Here is a 24,070-nt window from a genome sequence, read left to right as displayed (position 1 = left end):
TTAAGCAGGACAAAGTGAGCTGAAAGCGAGCTTGGTAACCATTTCCATTACTTATTGCTGAGGCTGTCTAGTTCCCCATCATCATAACCGCAGACTGACAGAGCTTCCTACCCTTAACAGTGCCAGCCTGTTATGACATAGCTGAGATTAAATTCTCCATCTCCTCACCTTTATAAGGAAATCTATGCTGTTTCCTTGCGTCTTAAAGGAGCAAAAGCATGCTTCATTTACTACCATAGTAATACTGTGGCAGTTGCTCTAGCCTACCAAGGAAGGAGCATACTTAACTTCAACCCACCACCTCCAAAGCTATTTTCCAAACCCCATCACCTCCCATCCTATTGTCTTCTCTTGATGTGACACAGAGGCCATCACCACATCCCTCACCTCTTCTCTATCCTCAAACCACCATGCACTACATTAGTCAGCTGATTAAGACAGCAGAGGTCAGAAAACAGCCTCCCCCAGCAACATATAGCAACATCAACACTTCTGCTTTTTGTGGGCAAGCAGAGAAGCACGTGTATCCCAAACAGAACACCAGAAACTTACTGTAATCCCTTGACAGCTGAAAGCATCTTGCAAATTGATCTGACAAAACTCCCTCCTTTGCAGCATTACAGGCTCCGTTCTCTGCAATAGCTAACCAACAGTCTCTCGCCTGTCTCCATATTATGTGCATTACGCACACGCACACCCCTCAGCACTCGCTTGGCACATGGTCCAGAAAATGTCAGCATTGTAATGGGTAAGCTGCTATGGCAGCCAGAGTAGACCACTCACTTAAAGGAGGTTTTTGTTGCAGTAATGAGAAGGTTGAAAAGCCATTTGCTAGAAGTCATCTCCCTGGGGCCTCAGCATCTCACCGTCTGCAGGAATTAGCAGCTTGCCATTTGCTATGTGCAAGCAACACTTTCTTGTTTCTTTCTTTCTTCTGGCCACAGCCGTGACACAGTTGTGAAGAGGGTATGTGTAGGTGTTTGAGGATCTGGACTTAGGCTCCCCCACCTTGGCCTCTGCAGGGTCTCTTCATGCAGGCCAAGCAGCACACTGCCTGCAGCACTGAGAGTTTGAAGAATGGGCAAACCTCTAGAAGTGGGAGTAAGGTAGGGGTCCCCTTACAGAACTGAGTGCTAATGGAATGATCAGCCTCAAATTAAAGCAGGTTGGTTTTTTTTCTTAAAATTCAGTTTTGCTAAGAAGTAAGAGTGGTAGAAAATAATAAAAAGAAGCATTGTCTCTCATCCCCTGCAGTTCTGTCTCACCAGGGAACTTCTGCATACAAGAGCAGCTAATCAAAAAAACCAAGTCTGCATCAAAAGATCATGCAGCACAGCACCTCTCAGGCAGACACACCAGGACCAGATCCTCCATCTCCTAATCTCTCCACAGACAAAGGTACTTTTAGTGATAGGAACCATCATGCCAGCCAATGCAGCCAAGCACGGAGCTGAAAGTTTACTCAGACACAGAAAAGCGGCTTGAGCTGGGAGAGGAATGCTCCTGGAGTCTGATGCTGGGATCAGACCACTAGGCTACAGAGCATCATGTGTCCTCTTCTGCAACAAGCAGTTCCTGTCCCCTTGTCAAGCTGCAGTGCAGAAAGGGAGGGAGGAGGGAAACGAGACCATTCTGTTTTCCTGAGATCAGAAAGAAAGTCTCAGAGAAAAAGCCCAAGAGCAAAGGATTTTCACAATGGAGTTCTGGAGAGGCAGGGGGAAGTGCAGGGAGAGGCAGTAAAGCAAGGGGAGAAGGGATATTGAAGAAAGGAAGTAAAGTTATTCTATTTTAGCATGATTTCCTAAGGAAATTAGGCTTAATGCAATCATTTAGCTGATTTCCCTCTCCCTACCCCCGAAGTAATACTTGAACCAATTGGCCAGTTTCATTTGAACGTGAGAGGGAGGCAGATAGGACATTTCTACATGACTGGTGAAAACGAGAAGCTGCATAGAAGAGAACCCTGCTGAGGGCAGAGTTGCTAAGCAGAAAGCTACAGGGCCTGAGGTCAGGAGCCGGCAGGAGGAGAACTAGGAGACACAAGGCAAACCTGGAACAAATCTCATTTCCTTTGTTAACCTGCTTTTTGTTAACTCACTTTATGCTAGCCCTAGAAAGTACCAGGAGAAAATGAAGTGTATCCAGAGCTGTCAGCTCTTTCTGCAGAGTTCTTGGTCTCTACCACTCCCTAACAGTGGAGAGGGTCCCACTATAGCTTCTGTTTCCAAGCAGTCAGCTCCCACTCAGGAGGGCAATGGCTGACCTGTCAGTGAGGGCCACTCACTCTGCTCCTTAGAAAGGCAACAGAAGGGAAAAAACAGAGCATAGGCAGGTAGGATAACATTTTTGAGAGCTGCACAGGCACCTATGCCCAGCACATTTCCTACCAGAAACAGGATAGGCAAACAGTAAATTATGGCTTGTCACTCTGTCAAGAGGGAAAAGCATAATATGAAACAAGCAGCAATGGGAGATAAAGCAGGTCACAGGCAGAAAATTAGGGATAAAGTCCAGCTAAGTGAGGAGCCAGTTAAGGGACCTTAGTACACCAGAAACGGTCCTGTGGTGTCAGGGAGCCAGTTGGTTCACTGACAATTGCCAGCTGTGTCCTCTTTCATTGCTTAGGGGGCATTGAGCTGCTGAAAAGCTGTGCTAAATGAAAAAGAACCTGTCCCAGCCAGGCTTTGAAGAAGAAGTTTCAATGCTGAGCCCGTTCTTCCCCAGGACACCTCCAGGCATCCAGGTTTTTTTCCTGAAAATTATGATCCCAGATATGTTTTCAAAGGGCAGACAGGCAATGAACTGGCCCCAAGGACACTCCCAGCTTTTCCCAGTTCACTGCTGAAACTGAAGGTGATATAAAATAACACAGAATAAAACCCATGGTGAAACATGCACGGTGAAGGAAATCCCCAATCTCCTCAACAATATTCTTGGCCTCTTAAAGAGTCCCAAGGTGAGACGAGAGAAGAACGCAGAGACAGGATCTTGTTTCTCTCTGACCTGGAAGTTCTCTGTCCTTGAATGGATCATCAATCTCTGTGCTCTTCGATCTGGCATCGCTTTCACACACTGGGGTCTCATAGCTGAAAAAGGAGAACAGCAGATGCTAAACTATGTGATATAGCTTTAGTGTTGTCAGATGGTTGCTAAGGGATCGTGTCTTATCTGCTTACTGCAAGGGAAACTAATAAACCTGCAGAAGAAATATTATTCCCAAGCATCTGTCTGCTTACGGACAGTCAGCAACAGAAGTGGAGAGAGAAGGAAGAGCATACTCTGAAGTTCAGTACCAGTTACCAACCCAAACCCACAAACAGCACACTAGACCCTCTTCCAACTCCTGTGGGCACTGACTGAGCTTTTTCCAAAGCTGCCCATGCTCTGCAGAATCACTGTATCTAGCAGAGTTTAGGTCCCAACTCCTACTGGCCTCTTTTCATAACGTGCCAGACCCACAGTTTGTTTCCAAACCCAAGTGAGAAAAGATTCCCCAGGTAGTTTTAACATACAGAGTAACTTAAAGAAAAATCTATCACTGGCTTAAAATCTATCAATGCACAACCAAGCAGCCTTCTAAATCTCTGCTGGTCAGGATCCAAGTGGCTGCAGCATGGAAGGATAAAGCTGAGGATAATTCAACAAAGCCACTTATCTTTTCATTGCTCATGCCCCTGATCTGCGCTCTAGAGAAAAGTCCTGGTTCCTGCTACCACGCAAAAGCTTCAAGCCAGGGAAAAAAAAAAAAAAGGCTGCTTTGCATGAATATTTAACACAGAGGAAAGTAAGTGCAGCAGTTACTATTCACCAGCTCATACAGACAGGGAGCTGCACAGTAACATTCAGTAGGGAATGTGACATATGGCACTGCTAGCTCTAAGGAAGGTATTAGAGAAGTAGAAACTTATCTGATATAGCAACAGTATTGTTTTATATCTCATCTTCTCCAGGCCAAGCATCTCACCAGGTCTACAGCTCTTACCGAGTGGAAGTACCAGGCAGGGGACGTCCCGTGTCCACCAGGACACACCAGCAGTACCCAGTCGACTGGTGGCATTGGACTGGTTTGTAGAGTCCTCCGGGTGCGCACTCAGGGATGACGATACCCTCGCGGGGGTTCTGCCTGGCCTCCTCCAGGGCGCTCTGCCTTTCCTGGTCGCAGGAGTGAACTTTCTCTGAAAGACGGGAGGGAGGTTGTAGGGGGTGAAGAAAAATAGCCAAGTCAGCATCACTTTCCTCAGTTCAGCAGGATATGGGTATCCTCCACATGAGGAGAGCTTTGTGTCTGTTTCCTTCTCAGCAAACATCAGTATATCTACATCCCTAGGGACTCATGGACTTCTGGATCAAGAGCTTCCTCCTACATTCAGCTGTGGCACAAGATTATGGATTACAGACACTGACTGCCACGTGCCCAGCAACCCAGGAACAGCAGGAAAAATTGTTCCTGTTCACCTAGGTTTTGGAACAGGCCTATCAGATAATGAGAATTTGCTATTACTGCAGCCATGGGGTAAGCATTTCCCAGATTGTATTTTCACATACTTGAGAGATCCTAAATTGTGACTTGTATTTTCCAGTTAAACGAAGGAGACAAACACCCCTCCCTGCTCCACTGTATCTTTTCCAGACAGCAACACACTCTTCCCTCTCCATACCAACTCTCCAACGTGATTTCAAGAGCGGAAAAGGTTATGTTTTAACATTGCCTTATCCGGTGCAGAGAGCACCTGCACACACCTCGTCAAGGAACAGAAAGGGATATCTCATTCTACCTGCACTGCCATCACCTCTCTAGCACACTCCCCCTTGGTCCTCACCTCAAAAACAGAGGGCACCCAACAATGCTTCCTACCAGAGGGTAGGTAGGACCCTGTCCCTTAATAGCTTATGACAGAGAAAAGGTTATTTCCAAAGACATCATCAACCAGAGAACAGAGTACACAGGTGGCACGCACCAAAGAACAGAAAGAAGCCCACAAGTGGCTTCTGCAGCCAACCTGGCACCTTCAGCCCGAACGCTACCTCTTCAACCACTGCCTGCAGAGATGTGACTGATGCATGGAAAGGTGCCAGGCTGCTGCCTCTTATGTGGACCAGCCATTAAAGGGGGAATCACTGCACAGATACCTGCGGGAAGTTAAGACCTATTTGGTTCAACAGCCAGTTGTTCTCAATCACAAGTCTTCAAACATTCTGACCCTTTGAGAGTAGTAAAATTATTTCAACTTTGGAAACCACTGAAGGTATCACAGAAAGAAAAAAAAAGCATGCACATAGGACAGAAAGCAGTCAAGGCAGCTGATCACAGGATGTAAAACATGTCTAAGTCTAAGGTAAAAAAATGGCAATATAACTCCTAGCTTTTATCCTTAGGAGAGTGACAGAAAACAGAAGTAGTTCTCTCCTTGCCTAGCCTTCCTCTCTCTCGCAGTTTACTGTCTTTTTTATTTTCTTTTTATAAATAAGCCACATCATCTGAAATTCCTTGCCACAGCCAAGAATCCCCTCGAGCTTTCAGTACATAAAATGGTTCAACACTGACAGGCAATGGCACCACAGGTTCATCCCAAACCTGCAGATGTTTGCACAGTCAGCCAGCAGACATGGCATGACTTCAGCACCCTGACCCTGGGACTTGCTCAGCACACAGCTCTCACACACTCACTGTTTCCATGCATTTTGCCTGCCTGTCTGTACCTCATCAATTGTGTCTTATATTTTGGTGAAAAATCCTGGTGCAGACAGCAACTGTTGTTCCATAGCTGGGTAACAGAAGAGTTGCTGATTAGCAACTAGAATTCTCTGCTTGGTAGCAGCAGGTACATCACAAAAATCTCTAGCAGATCTGCACAGCATTGTAGAATCATAGAATAGTCAGAATTGGAAAGGACCTTAAGATCACCTAGTTCCAACCTGCTGCCATGGGCAGGGACACCTTCCACTAGACCAGGCTGCTCAAGGCCTCGTCCAACCTGGCCTTGAACACTGCCAGGGATGGGGCAGCCACAACTTCCTTGGGCAACCTGTGCCAGTGCCTCTCCACCCTCACAGTAAAGAACGTCTTCCTTATATCTAACCTTAATCTCCCCTGTTTAAGTTTCAACCCATGCTTTGGGTACCAGAGGCACTTTTACTGGTTTCTAATTGAACTGTACTAGCTAAAGAGTCTCAAAGACCCCTAATGGTCTCCCTCTCTTCAGCATTTCAGATCGCTGTTGAGGCTGGGAATGCGAAGGGCACCTGAACTTAGCTACACACAAATCCACACAACCGAAACACAGACTAAAAACTTCTAAGTGCTGGCAAGTCTGACTCCAGCAGAGAGAAACTTTATCAGGAAGGAGCAGGAGGGGATAAAGTCAACAAAAACTGAGAGCAAGCTCAGGCCTCAGCTGATATTTAAGCTGACTTCACTTTGCTGACAGATTTCACATCTGAAAAAAAAGGCCCCGTGACCGTTCCCAAGCTGTACGTGGACAGAGAAGTCATTGAGCAAGAGGTCTGCAGACTCCTTAACAAACCACTTACATCATAAGGGGCCCCCGCTTACGTGCGGTCTGCCAGCAGCAATTCACACCTTGACCCTCAGGTGAGGAGGATCATTCATGCAGCTTGGGGAAGGCAAGAACATGGGCAGAATTCCTTATCATCATTTCATGTAAGGAGTAAAAGGAAAAAAAATTCTGCTGAAGAGAACTACATTCCAGGAATTTTTCTATCTAAATCCCCAAAGCTTCCTGAGTGCACAAAGTCAAACCAAGATCTCTCAAGTCCTTCGAGTCTTGCAAAACTAGCACTAAAAATGACTGAAAAAAATAAAGCAGAGGGGTTTTGTATGTCAGAACAAAAAAATGTGACACTTTTATTGAAATAAAACCCCAGAGAACAAATGTCATTTAATGAGATAGTATCTTATTTTACATACATTTGCAGTTAGGTATGCAAATTACACAAGATAAACGTACATACTTACATTTGTACTATGCCATAAAAAATGGCAAAATATCTTTGCACGTATTAAACAGAAATTTGTGGGAATTGAATAGTCACGGCATCTACCACCAGAACACACAACTAATTGGTAGTCACTCCTGTTTGAAGGCTGGTTAGAGGCTGAGTGAAACAAACCTTACAGGTTTTGTGCAGTTGATATCAAATATATTTAATGATGCAAAATCCACCATCATCACCAGCCTTCATGGCCTGTCATTTGCAATGATAGCAGGGAGATCAGATTTTTCTCATTTCTAGCATATGTTTAGAAGTAGCCACTGTGAAAGTCTCATCTATTCCATTACATTCTGAAGAACATAAAACCAACATACTGTGGCAAATCAAAGGTCCAACTGGTCTGTTTCACCTCCAGCCATGGCCAAAAGGAGAAGTTTAGAAGAGGACAGAGGAACAGGACAAGCATATACTTGCTTCCCCTATGTATTTCATGTCTCAATCAGTTGTGGATCAGAAACTCGCAGAGGCAGACATGGAGTTTGTATTTAGCCAGTAGCAATGTTTTTTCCCTTCTATCAGTTTGCCATGTCTCCCCTCATAAACTTATATTGACCATGACATCCTACATTTAGTTCTGTGGCTTGAATACATGTTATATGTGGAACACAGCACATCCTTTGGTTTGATCTAAACCTGGCTCCAACTAGTTTTATTTGCTGAACCTAGTTCTTCTGGAGGATGAAACAGTGAACAGTCTCCCTCCTTGTCTCTCACTGCTTTACAGACTCCTGCTTCACCTCTTTTACATGCTGAAGAGTCCCAGCTGACCAGTTCATTCTCTGAACCCCTTCCAGATCCACCATACCTTCCCTCAGCTAGAGGAGATGAGAATAGCAAACACGTTGACACTAAGTGGAGGCTCTGACAACAGCCTTGTGGAAAGTTCTTCAGTGACATCTGTCTACTAAGCATAAGAACGTATTACTAGCACTAGCCTTCAGAGAGGCTCTTTCCTCCAGGCTACCATTCTAACAGCACTTAATTCCCTTAAAAAATAAACATGAACATTAACAGTTGGAGTGTACTTCATCAGCCAGAAAAATCACCTGGGAAATTCATACTCTCAGCTTCTCTAGCATGGACTTGGCGTGAACTCCATACACTGTCACCCTGAAAGATGGTCTCGCGGGTAATGAAGGGACCGTCAAATGCTATCCCAGCTCCAGGACACTGAAGCCAGCCTGTTCTAGTCAGACTTCTTACTGGAAACTTTGCTGTTGTTGCCAAGGCCAGGTTTATGGAGGATAGTGAAAGCCTATAGCCAAGTGAGAAGGTTTAATGCCAGCTATGAAATTAAGCTGTCATCTAAGAAAGAAGCATATATTTGTTATATATGCAGGGTACTTAAAAGCATATTCCCTGTTTGAGTTAATGGGGGTTACAGGCACGGAAAGATAAAGAAAAAAGGTTTTCCTTTTTTCCCTAGGTTAAGCATTTAGAGAGAGAACATTTAAGACAGCAAAATCAGTGAGACACAAACAGCCTTCCCAGGACCAACAATAATATTACACCTTTTTTAAAAACCAAAAAAAACCAAAAAAAACCCCCAAAAACGAAAGAACAAATATCACTGTCACATTCCCCTGTTTTCTGTCATCTCTGCTTTGACTTTAGACAACCATCAGCAAAGAAGCTGAGTAACACTTGCCAATTTGCTGAGGAGCAAAACCTTCAGGAGACAGCAAATCTAAATCACAACATATCCAATGACAGCAAAAAAAAAACAAAACAAAACCCAAAAAGATAGGGAATGCATGCACACATAAAGGAGAGAATCACTGGCAGAAATATCCATTTTACCTTAACTGCTTAGCTCTAAAATGCTGGTTTTTCCTCTTTACTCTTGACTGCTTCTAACACTCTTTAAAACACTTTTAAAAGTAGTGTCTCTGAAGCCATGAGCTATTGCAGAAAAACAGGGCTTAGACATGGGCAGTTGTACATTATTTACGCAACAATTTTCCCCTAGTAATGGCCTTCTGAGAAATACATGTTGAGATTCATAAAAAGGTCTCTCATTCCTGGTCCCTTAAGTACACACATTCAAACATACATCTAGTGCCTGCACAATAAAAATAAAAATGATGGATGAGGTAAGGGACTCATCTGACTGTCTAATAAACTAGATGGTTATTAAAGAAATGGGGTGTTTGTTTACCTTACAGAGCTGAGAAGAGAGGGCGTCTAACAGCATCTAACCAAAGGCTTGTGCTTCATAGTCCTCATGCTCAGCTTTCAGGGCCAGATGCAGCCAATGTGCTGCTCTGGGGATGAGGCAGTCTCCTCCAGCTGCTCTCCTAACACATAACAATTCTCATTGCTATCAGAGCCAAAGGACCAAGCATCAGTCACCGGGGTTACAAGGAGCCTGTGGATGATCAGGGTGGGACATAAGGAAGAACTGCCATCACACCACAGCAGATTATTTTTTAATATTGCTCTTTTGCACCCAATTGTTTTCTTATGAAAAGAAGAGGGAGACTGTGACACCAAAACCAATCACCCTGGAGAGATTCCTACACTCTTGAGAGACAGGAGTCCCTCTTCCAAACCAGGCAAAAAAGAGAGTCTAACTTCCCCCTGTGCTTCTGCTCAGCTCCAATGCACCTACGTGAATAGCCTAACGACAGAACTACAGGCTATGCCAAGCAGGGCAGATTTTCTTCTCTTTCCCTTTCTCATTTCTTTTGACCAGAAATTCTGTCTGGACCAGGAAAACTTTTCCCATGGAGTTCCCACAAAAAGCTTCAGTTTTAATGAAAAAGCATTCATCAGAAGCAGAGGAAAAGGTCTCTTACTGAAGGATTCTTGACCAATCCCCATTGTTAGTACTGTGACAGGGACCTGACTTCAAAATACCATTTAAAAAAAAAAATTTAAACACATGCCTCTCCCAATTTTTTTTTGTTCAACTTCCAGCTTTCCCCTCTGTGAGGTACTAGTACAGCACAAAAGGCAGCAATATGGGTATCTAGTGCGAAGTTCCTATTGACATCCTGTGCCAACCCAAAAGTGAGGACTAAGTGTCTTTGTGCCTCAGTTTTCCTCTCAGTGAAAGTGCTTGCCTGTCTCCCAGGGAAGCTTAATTCAAACAGGGTTGATTTCTCATTTTTATTTAGCCTGTCTTTATGCTGCTCTGGCAGAGAAGAGGAGTCCTGGTCTGGTTATTTTATCACAGCATGTACACCAGCTTAAAGGTGCTTTTACGTTGCATAAGGGAGCTCTAATGTGAACAGGATCCAGGTCCACTCCAGAAGAACAGGACATCAAGGGCAGACGTGATTCAGAGCAGCCCTGAAGAGAAGGACTTGGGGGTGTTGGTGGACAAGAAGCTCAACATGAGCCAGCTTCAGTGTGCACTTGCAGCCCAGAAAGCCAACCATATACTGGGCTGCATCAAAAGGAGCGTGATCAGCAGGTTGAGGGAGGCGATTCTCCTCTCTAGTCTGCTCTTGTGAGACCCCACCTGCAATGCAGCTCTGGGGCCCCCAGCACAAGAGGGATGTGGTCCTCCTTGAGCAAGTACAGAGGAGAGCCACGAAGATGATCAGAGAGCACATCTGGAGCACATCTACTGTGAAGATAGGCTGAAAAAGTTGGGATTATTCAGCCTGGAGAAGAGCAGGCTTCAGGGAGACCTTATAGGAACCTTCCAGTATCTGAAGGAGGCCTACAAGAAATCTGGAGAGGGACTTTTTACAAGGGCATGTAGTGATAGGACAAGGGGGAATAGCTTTAAAACTGAAAGAGGGGAGATTTAGATGAGATAGTAGGAAGAAATTCTTTACTGAGGGTGGAACAGGTTGTGCAGAGAAGTTGTGGATGCCCCAGCCCTGGCAGTGTTCAAGGCCAGGTTGGACAGGGCTTTGAGCAACCTAGTTGAGTGGAAGGTGTCTCTGCCCATGGCAGGGGAGGTTGGAATGAGATGAGTTTTAATGTCTCCTGCAATCCAAGCCATTCTAGGATTCTATGATGATCCCAGTAACGGTGCTTACAAAAGGTGCAGTCAGAAAGTGCAGCCTCATTCCACAGAGAAATGGGTTATATCAGCAGCCCAAATCTGCATCCCTTTCACCTCTGAGAGGAAAGAGAATTTGAAAAGTCTTGGGTATGCACATGTACAAGGGCTGGCAGGACTAGCAAAGCAAGCAGTGAATAGGAACTAGCTGCCTGTCCCCCGAGCAGAGCTGTGGATGGAGGGAAAGAAACAACTCCTCCTGTGTTTACTAGGAGCACAACAACAGCTGAACAAATACGGCTCATGGGGATAGCATAAATCTCTCTGCACCTCTGTTAGTCATCAGTACTGCTACCTGCTCCACCCTGTTCTGTCTGGGACTGTGATTTTTCTAGAGTATTCTGGCTAATGTAAAGGTAAAGAGAAAAACAAACTTTGCAGGTGCTCCCGCACTGTACCAGTTGAGCTTTCCTTTCTTTACCTTGGTACTCACTTTCATTTCTCAAGGCATAGGCTACGAAAGAAGCAGAGGCTACTACACGTTCCAGCACTGAACAAGTACAATGCAAAGGCTTAACAGGTAGCTTATCAGTTTTAAAAATGCATTGTTCCGAGTGGCTCATTAAACTCATTAAAGCTATCCAGGAACACATCCTTCCCCTGCCATTTTCCTTTTGCTCAATGTGATGAAGCTGCACTGCACTCCCACCTGTGTTACATGATGAGAAGCCTATTCAGTATCTACCCTCTAGCTCAAGAAGGTGGACGGGCTGAAGAAAGCACTGTCACAGGGATTAGAGTGAACTTGCTGAGGGGCTTTTTGATGCACAACTTGTGCTCACTTTGCAGAACCTGCATTGGGTGCTACCCAGCTAGGAAAGAACTCTGCTCCACAGGGTTTCCAAACCACACAGGAATAAAGCTCCACACCTGCACGTCTTGGAACTTGTGAGTTGAAAGCTATCTGTCCCTGAGATATCATCTAACTAACTGGCTTTCAGGCAGGGCTTGGGCTCTTTCTACCACCCCATCTCTCAACCAGTCAGTCACACAGTCCTAGCCCTCTTAGAGCTGTAGCCAGACTAGCTGAAGGATGGCAGAGAACAATACTTTTTTTATAGCTACATCATCCTGACAAAAAAGTGCAAATATTTACATGTTCATCCACAATGAATTAGATGGAGATCCCATTAAATTCTGGTTCATTAGATTATATTTTAAGTTGTGTCATTCTCGAAGGAGCAAAATGTAGACTACATACGATTACTATGAGATAGTTGCCCAGCACTGCAGGTTAAGAAAAACATGCTCCAAGTGGAGAGATCTCAAAAGCTCACTGTGAAACAGTTCTTCAGTATTGAAAGCTATTATAATACTTGTCTTGTATCAAATTAAATGACCGATTTGACTAGTGGAACATAGCATCCAATTTACAGCCCAGAATTCAGGAAGGAATTAAAAGTCATCTTGGTTTATGGTTTTAAAACAGTGTGATCACAACTTACAAGTACAAACCATAACAACCAGCAAGGAGAAATCCAGCGCATAGACTGGAAATAAATGGTAAGACAGCAAGACTTGGGAAAAAAAAAAAAGGAAGGAGCTTAGGTAGACCACAAACCAGTCTGCAACTTCCTGACATTGCAAACAACAACAAAAAAAGTCAAACCAGGTAAAACTAGCTGTGGGATGTAGCGACAGGGGCCTCACATAAGAAACAGGCACTAAGGACTGGTGAGTCTTTAAATCAGACCTGTGTGTCTTTAAATCAGACCTGTGTCTAGCTCTGGGCACTGCACTTTGAGGGAGAGGTGGACCATTTGGCAAGAGTGCAGGAGAGAGCAAAGGGAACAGGCAGAGGTCTAAGAAACATGATCTATGAGAAAAGGCTGAAAGAATTCCATTTGTTTAGTCTAGGGATGACATTCAGTCTTCTGAGACATAAAAGCTGTTATATAAAAAAAGATGGTCATAGATCATTTCTTTTCCTCCCCATGGGTAGTTCAAGTAGCAGTCAGCTTACTTGCAGAAAAGAGATTTAGGTTTGATATAACAAACCCCTGGTGATTAACTCTTCACTCATTGGAAGAGGCAGTGGGATCCCTGTCACTACATTAGGAACAGGTTACACAGACATGACCCTGAGTTAAAATAGGGAGGGAAAAAAAACATATGCGACCTCTTCAGGTCTTTTCCACTCTCCTCACAAGACTGAGAAGCTCCAGCAGATCAGCAGGTGATTGAGGCAACTTCTTTGCAAACACAGCCTAAAATCTTGAAGATATCTGATCTAGTTTAAGTATCCAGATTTTAAGGACTGACCTTCCTAATGCACCTGGCTTCCATAGTCTGTAAGACAGCTGTAGCTGTGCAGTACCTTCACAACAGTTTCTGCAGCCTGAGCAGAGAAAGTTTGGCACCAAAATGCAGCCCTTTTCATTTCTTTACATCAAGACAGTTCCTTAGACACTGGCCTTGTGATTTTGAGAGGAATATACCCACATTCCGCATTTTTTCTTCTCTAACTCCTCTTTTCCATTTCACATCGTTTCTAAGCACTGTTAGCTTGTAGCATACCTAGCTTTGAGATAAGCCACCTGTCTTTGAATGTGTTCATTCATTTTTCCCTATACTCCTTTCCCACTGCACGCTTTCCACACAGCGGAATGCTATTCAATCAAATGAGAAGCCATAGGTATTTCCACTGGAGCCTTAACATTATTGGGAAACTATTTTCACTTCTACACCTGTTTTTAATAGAGCTTGGAACGACCAACATAGCAATTGTTGGAGAACTTGCCTACTTCTGCTGGCTGGTGTATACGAGCACACTATTTTTACAGTATTGTAAGTGCATAATTACAGGGCACTAAATAGAAAGCTTTTGAAAACTGTGACAGGCAGGTAAAAAGTATTTCAGACTGGTCTTCCTAAGTCCAGTAATATTCTTTTTTCATGCTACTGCTGGTGAGCAAAAGGGGGAAAGAGAGACAGGTTTATAGTGTGACGAGTCTTTTTGTGTAATGACAGATCAGCTTTTTCCTGTAGTATTTAGCACTTTATGAGGAGGTAGAGGGAACTGCCTCCGACAGTTCTAGCACTCACTCTTGGACATCTAGCTTGAGCCAGCTGTCTCAGGGCAAAACGTTCTTTGGCTTTGGAAGTTCAGCGACGTAACATATGGGATTCAGACATCGGCCATGGGACAGAGAAACTGCTCCCACTTCATCAGTGTTATGAGACAGAGGTTAGCCCTCTTCCATGCAAGGGAAGGACAACAGTGATACTAGCAGAGATTAATGTTCTTCCCAATAGGATTTTCCGAATTGCAGGCTTACACAGGCAACAGTCCTTCCAGCTGTGGGACCCCATGCATTCTGGGGGGCCCAGCTCCACAAGAGAAGCTGCAGCTTTGTGCTATCAGAGCCTGTTCAATGAGCTTAAGATGAGGTGGGAGACTGATGAGACCAGCAGGGTCACAGACCTCCCTGCATTAATATAACTAGTGAAACCAGAGACATACCATTCACCCAGAGTGAGGGCAGCCAGCTTAACACATCTTCCTCCCTCAGGTGTTCCTCTCTCAAGTGACTGAATGCTTCCTTGTTTTTAAAACATACTCCCATCTCTTTGCCTGGCTCTGAAGATGAGTTCTCTGCCCAGCCTTCTTTCCTGGCTCTTCAGAGGCAACCCTTGGGACCTTCTACCAAGAGGTCTTTCTACCTGCTTACACACATTTTCAACAGCCTGAAAAGCATGCAGTTAAGCCATCCAACTCACTGGTTCCCATTGACCACTTTCTTATTTTGGTAGTCTGGCAAAATGCAAAAATGAGATGACCATGAAGAGAAATGGAAAATAAGGGTGGAAGCTTTTACCCATGCTCCCCCCAAATATACATAAGACTCTTACAACACGGATCAAGGGTCTGTTGACATCAGTTTTAAAGTGAAGAGAACACAGTCAGCATACAAGGAGGTTGTAGCGAGGCAGGTGCTGGTCTCTTTTCCCAAGTAAGAAGTGGTAGGATGAGAGGAATGTCCCTAGGTTGTTTAGCCTGGTCTCAGAGACCTTAGTGCTCTCTACAACTACCTGAAAGGAGGTTGTAGCGAGGCAGGTTTTGGTCTCTTCTCCCAGGTAACAAGTAATAGGACAAAGGGAAATGGCCTCAAGTTGCACCAGGGCAGGTTTAGACTGGGTATTAGGAAGAATTTCTTCACTGAAAGGGTTGTCAAGCATTGGAACAGGCTGTCCAGGGAAGCGGTTGTGTCACCATCCCTGGAGGTATTTAAAAGATATGTAGATATGGTGCTTAGGGACTTGGTTTAGTGGTGGATTTGGCAGCATTAGGTTAATGTTTGTACTCGATGATCTTAAGGGTCTTTTCCAAGCTAAATGATTCTATGACATTTTCCTTATATGTCCCATGCTGCTGCTCCAAAAGCCCTACTGATATTCCTCCAGGGTCTCGCACATTGCCCTCCTTATCATCTATATACTCCATCTCCAAGACCCACAAAAGCGGAGAACCTCTTAACTGTAATCCTGGTACCAGAAGAAGGAAGCCTTCATGGGAGGGGGAGGGTTTTCCAGCTGTTCTGGAATGCAGCTCTGCTCCCTCACAGCCTTGTGCTCTACTGGGCAATATCCATGGTCTCCTTGGACAACATGGGGGCAGCACCCACTCTTAGAGATACAGTGATCTGTGTACCACTAAACCATTTTTTCCTTCAGTCATCCCCCTGCAAATCACTTGCAAGTCCCACCATGGCTTTTCAGGAGAAGCCTAGGTCTAAACTTTTTCCAGAGGGAATCTAGGAGCGCAGATCATCTCCTCCTTATATTTGTGGCACTTAGAAATGTTATAATCTTTCTTGTGCAGTTGACAGGAACACTTCAAGAGAGGCAGGAAGGTGAGTCAATACGTGTAGTCCAGCTGCATGCATCAATATATGTTCAAATGGATGACTGAACTGCAGATCCACACACAAGCCTGTGCTGAATGCTGCTATTACATGCAGCAAGGAGCACTTTGCAGATGAGGAGTTACTTCAGCAAATCAATGCAACCCCTCCAATATGAACCAGCTTCTTCTAAAAAGCAAACAAACTCAAAGTCGAACTCTCCACTCTCATTTGTACCTGTATGTCCAGGTAATGTCTGGTGCTAGAGCTTATTTCCTTTCCATTCCCCTCCAAATCCTTGCTGGTTTTGAATGCAGTGTTATTTTTTCCCCCTTTTTATCCCAGCTTCTTCTTTATCCCTGCCTTTGCCCATCTGCTACTGCTCCCTGTCCACTTGCCTTAACTGGCAGCTGTAGAGCAGCAGTTATGACTCCATGTCTAGAGTAATTTGTTTTCTTTCTTTGGAGAATAAGGAGGGGGGAGTGACTGAATTCTTTGGGAATGATTTATCACACAGCACTCAGGGGCAGCTTCATTTATTTGCCTAGCTGCATATGGTTTAACACCTATGGTTGCATGCCGATTATTATACAATGTTATTTTTCCCACTTGTATACTTTGCACCTTTTCATAGAGCAGATTAACTGGTCCTCAGTGGCATGTTATTTATGACTTTGTTTGCTGGCTGTCTAGGAAGGGTCCTAGTGCTAGATCATTCCATTCTCCCTGCTTCTGCTCTCCCTTCTTCACCACACCTGTCACACTGAAACTGTGGGAGAATCACAGTTGGTCAGCACATATATCATACCTTCTCAGAACTTCAAGGAAGGAGGAAGAGATTGAGGCCTCCCAAGCAGCAGGCAAGACAGGAAGGGGTGATTGAAACACAGATGGAGCCGGAGGGAAAGGAGAGATAGAAAGCAAGGGAGAAACATCACATTTTGGCTTGCAAGGAAGCAGGAATTCAGCAGAGAAAAGCATAAAGATTTGCTGTGAAAATGTAATGGAATTAGTAAGTTTTCATATCATACTCAAAGGGGCTTCTCCTGAGATTGCTTCATTTGAGATCAAGCCAGAACCTAAATTAAAATGAATTCAAAACCAAACCAAACAAACTCTCAGTAAAAGAATGGGTGGGAGAACTAATACAAGGGTCTCAAGATGAATAGTTATGGCAGGTGGGACAGTAAATCGACAGATTTTAGCCCAACAGTTTTGATAGGTCAGAGGAGCACTGTATTGGGATGCACTGACTCAAGATGCAGGATAAAAGCCAAGAAGGACACACTAATACAGGATAGTAGAAAAGTAGAAAAGGCAAAAGTTTTCTGACTCATTGGTGCCCTCCCACAAACTCTTGTTCTTGACATCACCACTGATGCATCTTTTTTCCCTCTTCAGCTATGGGGAAGTTCAAAAGCCACTACTCCCAGGTCTTATGCCCAGAGGATACTGAAGCACCAAAATGTTCACCAAGGAGGACTGCAGTCAGCATTAGGATGCCATTTCCAGGCACCAAAATTCTACAATTCCAATGCTACTGTAAAACCTTATTCAGATGCCACAAAGCACAGTTGTGCCTGGCTGCCTCCCCTTCTCAACCTGCTTTCCTGCTAAAGCAAGATCAACTTTTGCTTCCACCCATCTCTTCCACTTGGTGTCCTAACACTAATCAGCCCCAGATTTTGGGGAAGAGCAAACAATAGACACTTGGATGGTAACATTAACACAACTGGCATGGAGAGACAGTCAGTCAGTTTGGAACTAGCACAGTTACTTTAGTAGTAACAGAAAGTAGGAAAAAAAGTAGCAGGAGAAGCAGAAGCCCATGGTCTCACATGTCTTTAAACAAGTTGGGGAATGCTGTGCACCAACGGTAGGACAAGACAGCTAAGGAATAAGGCTGAGAAGACAGGGTAAAGACAGGTGAGAAACTGCCCCCATTCAAAACAGTGTTTTGCTTTTCAAGAGCCTCATCTGAATCTACCTGTGGCTCCATGGTCTCTGCAGTTCCACGTTTCCAAGGCACAATGAAATTTGTTCCAACTCCAAATAACTATACATTCAACACAAATGGGTGCACTGTCTCCTGACACCGGAGAACAATATAGGTATTCAAGCTCCTTGTGGGTTAGTCCTCACTAATGAAAAGGAAAAGTCCTAATAACAAATCAAACTTTTGTCTAACCTTGGCTATTTCTGGTGTTGTCACACCAAAATTGCCATATTCCTTTTTAAGAGCAAATCAGCAGCCCATGCCCTGTTGTATGTTGGTTGGTCTCACCTGACAATTTGACTCAGGAGGAACTGAGGGTTTTCTTGCCTTAAAACTTATGGAAAGAACACAGAGAAACCAGAGAACCCAGGTCCTAGTAGTACTCTTGATATAACCACATCCGACCTCACTGTGCAGATCTCTGGAGACAAACTGCACCCAAGAGCATGCAGACTTCCGCTGGGGTGGATGGCAGGGTGTGCTTCTGCTTCTTGCAAAAGTATATACAGACATGCAGCTTTCAAGCTCTTTCTCCCTTTGACAATCCTTAGCGTTTGGGCACCAAATGAATTAAATTAACAAAAAGAAATATGAATTGACCACCATTCTTGTTCTCCAAGCTCATGTACAGTTATACTCTGTTCACTAAGAGCTCCCGACTGCAGCAAGCTCTATCACTGAAAAACTATCATGAGATGCATGCATGACGCTTGGGTGTCAGAGCTGAAGAGAATAGGCCACATGGAGTTGGCTCCCATTCAACAAGCAAGATTTTGAAATAAACAGCTATGGGATTTTTCTTTCATTCTTTTTTTTTCTTTTTTTTTTTTTTTAAACTAAGTACACACAAACCTGTCTTCAACTGCTAATGTTAATATATTACTCATTTTTCCTTTCAAATAACATCATGTTCAAAACTCCAGTGACTGCAGAATATTTACTTGAGGCTGCTACTGCTGGTTTCTCTAGAGCTGTTTATTTTTCCATGCATAAGCTCATTACATCACTGTGGTTTTCTTAAAGGTTGTCAGGGTAAGCTGGATACAGGCTGGAATCTCTTGCTAACTAAAACCAAATCACTAAGTAGCACAAATGGATTTGGAGATAACCCAACTCTGGAAATGAGGAACAACTACGGATTCCTCAGTGGAGAGGGGATGCTCCCAAACCTTTAGATTTATTTTATTTGAAGGGGGATACTTTATCAAGTATTTCCCTAGATTTAGAGCTGTAAAAGAGTAATCATTTGGTCTGCTGCAGGCTGGAATAGGCTGGGGGGAGGAGGTAGGAAAGTAAGAGGCTGAAACAGTAAAAGTAGAATAAGAAGACAGTTCCCAGCCATGCTGATTAGAGAATGGCCATTGCAAAGGTCCCATCTGTACCACCTCCTGCTCTGGCAGTGTTAAAAATAAATAACACATTACAGAGGGCAGTGCTAAATAACAGTTTATTTAGCTTAGTTTGGGGTATCCATGTGTGTGCACACACGGGTGTGCATGGAGAAGGTGACAATCAATTCAAAACAAAAAAAAAAAAAACGCTTCTGTCACAAAATACTGTGTTGATCTAGATCTTTCACTTGCCCCATAAAGAAAAACTGACTTTGGGGCTAAAGGCAGACGACTTAGTTTGTAAGTGTAGAAAAACAATCACTTCTCAGCTACTCAACAGTCCAGATGTCAGAGCATGTTCATATTTTGGTTCCTGCCTCTGGCTGAGAAGATTTGAACCTGCATCTCACCCTACTGAGAAAGGGATCTAGCTGTCATTTCATTTTTTAAGGTGGGCTGGTGTAACAGCACTAGCAATCCCTCCCAGCAATGCTGGTTTACTTAGCATAGAAAAATTCACTGGCAGGATGCCTGGAGACATATAGATTCTCAGTCAAATGCTCTAATCACCAGGCTAGAGTCATTCTGCTTTTCCTGATCCCCAGGCTTAATTAGCATTTACACATGCCAAGCAAAACATACATGCTTGAAAAGTGAGGACTGTTTCAGGAGAACCTGTTCTGTTTGTTAACACTACGTGAAAGGTGGAACACTTAGATTTCAAATGCAGCTCCGAGATACAGGCTGCATATGCAACATGGAGTATCACCAGCTCTGAAATGCTCAGCTACCTGACTAATATTGACTAGAGACAATGACAGCAAACTACAGAGCCTATTTGTCTTCATATAGAAATTCTTAAATTCTCCTCATGATTGATATAGTGATGGTGCTAGCTTTCCAAGATGTCCAGTGTCTATGCTGATTAGAGAGCAGGACATGTCCTCTGACAGCACTATCTACTGGGCTTGTCTTCACTGCAAAGGACAGAGCTTTTTAACCACTGCAGGGAGGAGAGAGATCAGGGTTACGTGTTACAGTTTACAAACTCCAAGGAATAGGGCAGGCTTTCAAGAACTCAAGACTAATGAAAAAGAACAGAAATAAAAGAAAAGTTAGGATGGATACTGCAAAAAGAAAAATCCTGAGATCAAGTTCAGACAGCAGAGAAGCTTCCCATGGGAAGAGGTGAAATCTTTATTGCCTAAGGCATTTATGCTACACTAGAAAATGCTGCTCTTCACACAGCACAAACATTCACTAGCCCCAAGGCAGTAGATTAGACGATCTACTAGGTCTTTTCTCATCTCTAATTACAGTGATCCCACTAAATTGTTGCTAGAAGATACCAGGCTGTATCTGGCCCAAGACAGTAAGTGCAAGCTCAGAGTGACAATGTAGCTGAGTGAATATCAAAACCAAAAATCCAATCTTGCGCTTGTAAAACTTACGTTAACACTTTAAAAATAAATGAAAAATCAGAAATGTGCTGAACATTAATATTTCAAGCTAACAGCCAAAAGCAATTAAAAACATCCCCTAATTTCGCATGCCCATTTCATGACAGCTCTTTCATGATCTTCAGCCAAGACAGACTTGAAGACACTCGAAGAACCTGATTCTAAATTATAATCATCCTCCCCAGCTCTTCGTTGTTCAATCCCACCTGCCCTACATATAAGACAAGGGATAAAAGGAACAAAATACCAAACGAGGGTACTAGGCTTCACTGGTTGAAAGAAACAGACTAAAGTAGTCCATACCTAATATCAGATAAACCACAGCCCTAGACAGCATTTCTTGATATCAGTAATTCGGTGCAAGAAACAGAGATGGCTGTTTATTTGTACAGCCTAATGTGGAAATTCGGGGCTAAAAATTTGCAACCCAGTCTCTTAATGAGATCCTACAGCAAATGAGTGTCTGTCAGGGCAGACAGTAAGGCCACACATCTCCTTTGAGATTACTGTAGAAACCACCTCTTACGGAACTCTTGAATCTTCCAGAACATCATTTCTTTTCAATTTGTAGCATGCACCCATAACAATCTTGTTGGAATAACAGAAATGACATCAGAACCAATTGGAAAAAAAAATAGTGGACAAAAGCAAACTCGGAAAAGGAACTCTTCGATAAACAAAGTATCGATTTACATTAGGCAGCTTCCTGACTAAACACTTGAAAAAAATGACTGCCTTTACAACGTGAAAGCCAGGCTGCTTTGGCACTGTCATGCCAAGAAAGGGTGAGAGGCAGGCTCTCAAGTAAAAGAGCCTCCTGCTCCCAAGTCCCTTTACAGCTTCCTAGAACCCAAATCTAGGAACTCTTCTTTCCATCGCAGCTACCAGGTTTGCTGCATTAGAAAGAATGGCCTTCAAGATAGGTAGGACCCATTACATAGGATTTTAATATTAAACTGTCACCTTCAATTGCACTGTTGTTCCAGCAGATCATAAAAAACAAGCTGCATTTGCTCTCCCATGAAAGACATCCTTAAAGAAGAATGCTGATACGCCTACATCATCTGAAGCTTCTGGATGATCCCCACTGGCAACTCCTACACAGACCACCCTGCTACAAAAACAGTCTGGAGGTGAGGCAACAGAAGACTCTTGCTAAAACGGGGGTCTGGGCAATGATGGATGTGCTTCTGTGAAGAGCAATTCTACACTCTGCAGCAAAATAATCTCACCTAACCTAGCACTGATTTCACTCTGCAGTTGGGAAGGTTAAGGGCACTGCTGAGTGCCATGAATGCTCTCTGGCTAATCCAGACATATCAGGTGACAAGGAACTTCAAGCTATCCCAATTTATCTGTTCTGGGGACTGGAGTTATTCCCAACAGCTGTTCTAGGCATATATTGTTTCATAAAATATATGCAATAGTAGCAGCTCCTATTTAAACTTTAGAAGTAAACCTGTGGCTTAAGGCAATTTTCTTCTTTTGATATTCCATCTACCTTTTTTCTTTCCCCCACTTCAGTTAAAATATATCAGATTAAAACCATCCTCATCAGGAATCCCTAACTTCCCTCTTCAGGTTATTCCAGTTTCTAGTGATTTCAGTGACTCCGCACAGTTTCACCCCCATCTCCAATCTCAAGTTTTACATCTTACCTTCACATCTCTTCCTGCTGTCCCTTTTCCCACACATGTTCATGATCCTTTTTTTGCTGTTTTTTATGCTTGAGTCTTCCCTCACGCACCCTACTACCCACAAAAATAATCTCGGCATTTACTTAGGTCCAGACATAAGTAACCTACTTGCAGTTGTGATATAATCCAATTTTTTCTCTATCAAAAAATATCCCCTACAGAGAAGAATCTTGAAGTTGCTAGAAAAGAAGCCCCTCTGTGTAATTTCTCAACTGCTTAGACCAAAACCACAGCCCAAATCTGAGAGCCAAATGCATCAGTTTATACATCCATGAAAGACTTCTGAATAGCAAACAGAATAAAGATGACAGCTGGCTGGGATGAATTAACAGATGAAGAAATTAGAGGTTCCCCAACTAGGGTTTAGGAAAACAGAACCATCCCTCATCACACACTGACTGTGGCCTTCTGGACACAGAAAAGGACACTATCTGAAATTCTCTTACAGCCTGCACTTCAAACCCTGCAACACTGAAAAGTAGGACAGATACAATGAAAAAAGAATGACACAAGACCAGACCGTGAGGGACTGCAGCCTGGTTGAAAGAAACTTTTTTTTTTATTAGAACATTACCTGAATTCCTTATATTGGAGCTGTTCAACTTGGAGTCTTTGATGACCAAGTGCTTAATCCAAAGGGTGGGTGCTGTGATTTCTGAAAGAGAAAAAATAACTGCCTTAAAGAAACTACAGCAGCTAGTGAATACACAGACTTGTTACTCATAGAATGGTTTGGGTTGGAAGAGACCTTAAAGCTCATCTAGTTCCAGCCCCCTGCCATGGGCAGAGACACCTTCCACTAGACCAGGTTGCTCAAAGCCCTGTCCAACTTGGCCTTGAACACTGCCAGGGATGAGGCATCCACAACTTCTCTGGGCAACCTGTGCCAGTGTCTCACCACCTTCACAGTGAAGGATTTCTTCTTTATATCTAATCTAAATCTACCCTCTGTCAATTTAAAGCCATTCCCCCTTGTCCTGTCACTACCTGCCCTTGTAAAAAGTCGCTCCTTATCTTTCCTATAGGCCCCCTTTAGGTACTGGAAGGCTGCTCTGTGGTCTCCCTGGAGCCTTCTCTTCTCAAGGCTGAACAACCCAAACTCTCTCAGCCTCTCTTCAAAGAAAACAAGATCTTTGCTACAATCATGCCTTAACTGATCCATCATCTTCATAGAGATTGGCTCATTCCCTAGTGAGGTCTTCCACCTCTTATGAACCACCATTTGTTAATCTTCCATAAGGTTATCTCATTATCTTCCCATTCCAGATAGTACCTCCCCTCCACCCCCCACCTCTTAAGTTCTCAAGTCTAAAGCCTTTCTCCTTAAGTCTTAGAGATCTCAAAGGTTATATTGTGTGCTATAGTATATATTGGTTTCCACTATAGTATGTACGAAAACCTGATTAAAAACAAGTCAATTGAGACCTTAAATATCACCTTAAAAGCTCAAGAAGAGCTGACCACAGTCAGTTCCCTAAAACAAGCAAGAACAAAATCTGAAGTAAATAGGCAAGAAATGAAGATATTTCTGGAAATACATGAAAGGAAGTCTGTTAAAGAAACAAGTTCTGGTTAGAAAAGCATATCTGATGCACTACAACCAAGATATCCAAATATACATTTGTGGAAAAAAAGTGCTTAGAGCACCTCCTCTGAAGCGTTACAACCAACTTCAAAACACAGAACCTGCCCTAAGCCACAGAAATGACA

The 24,070-nt window shown here is 43.6% G+C and overlaps 1 protein-coding gene and 1 long non-coding RNA gene across 10 annotated transcripts in view; both read right to left on the bottom strand.

The window, feature by feature from the left end:
* The window catches only part of SMOC1 (SPARC related modular calcium binding 1), a 136,427-nt gene that overhangs the window by 22,285 nt on the left and 90,072 nt on the right, over positions 1-24,070 (bottom strand). For all 9 annotated transcript variants that reach the window (XM_030485198.1, XM_030485200.1, XM_030485202.1 and 6 more), the window contains exons 7-9: positions 22,935-23,015; positions 3,983-4,175; positions 3,004-3,086 (exon numbers count right to left, since the gene is read on the bottom strand). In XM_030485198.1, coding sequence (XP_030341058.1) covers positions 3,004-3,086; positions 3,983-4,175; positions 22,935-23,015 — 357 coding nt within the window. The remainder of the gene's footprint in view (positions 1-3,003; positions 3,087-3,982; positions 4,176-22,934; positions 23,016-24,070) is intronic.
* LOC115607658 lies at positions 65-2,997 on the bottom strand. The gene is made up of 2 exons (XR_003991310.1): positions 1,340-2,997; positions 65-1,150 (listed from the first exon to the last, which is right to left on the bottom strand). It is a non-coding gene; the product is annotated as an uncharacterized LOC115607658 (long non-coding RNA).

This window comes from Strigops habroptila, chromosome 4, assembly GCF_004027225.2.
Source record: "Strigops habroptila isolate Jane chromosome 4, bStrHab1.2.pri, whole genome shotgun sequence".
In the NCBI taxonomy this organism is placed as follows: Eukaryota; Metazoa; Chordata; class Aves; order Psittaciformes; family Psittacidae; genus Strigops; species Strigops habroptila.
Note: the sequence above shows the minus strand (reverse complement) of the source record. Positions and strands in the feature narration are given on the sequence as shown.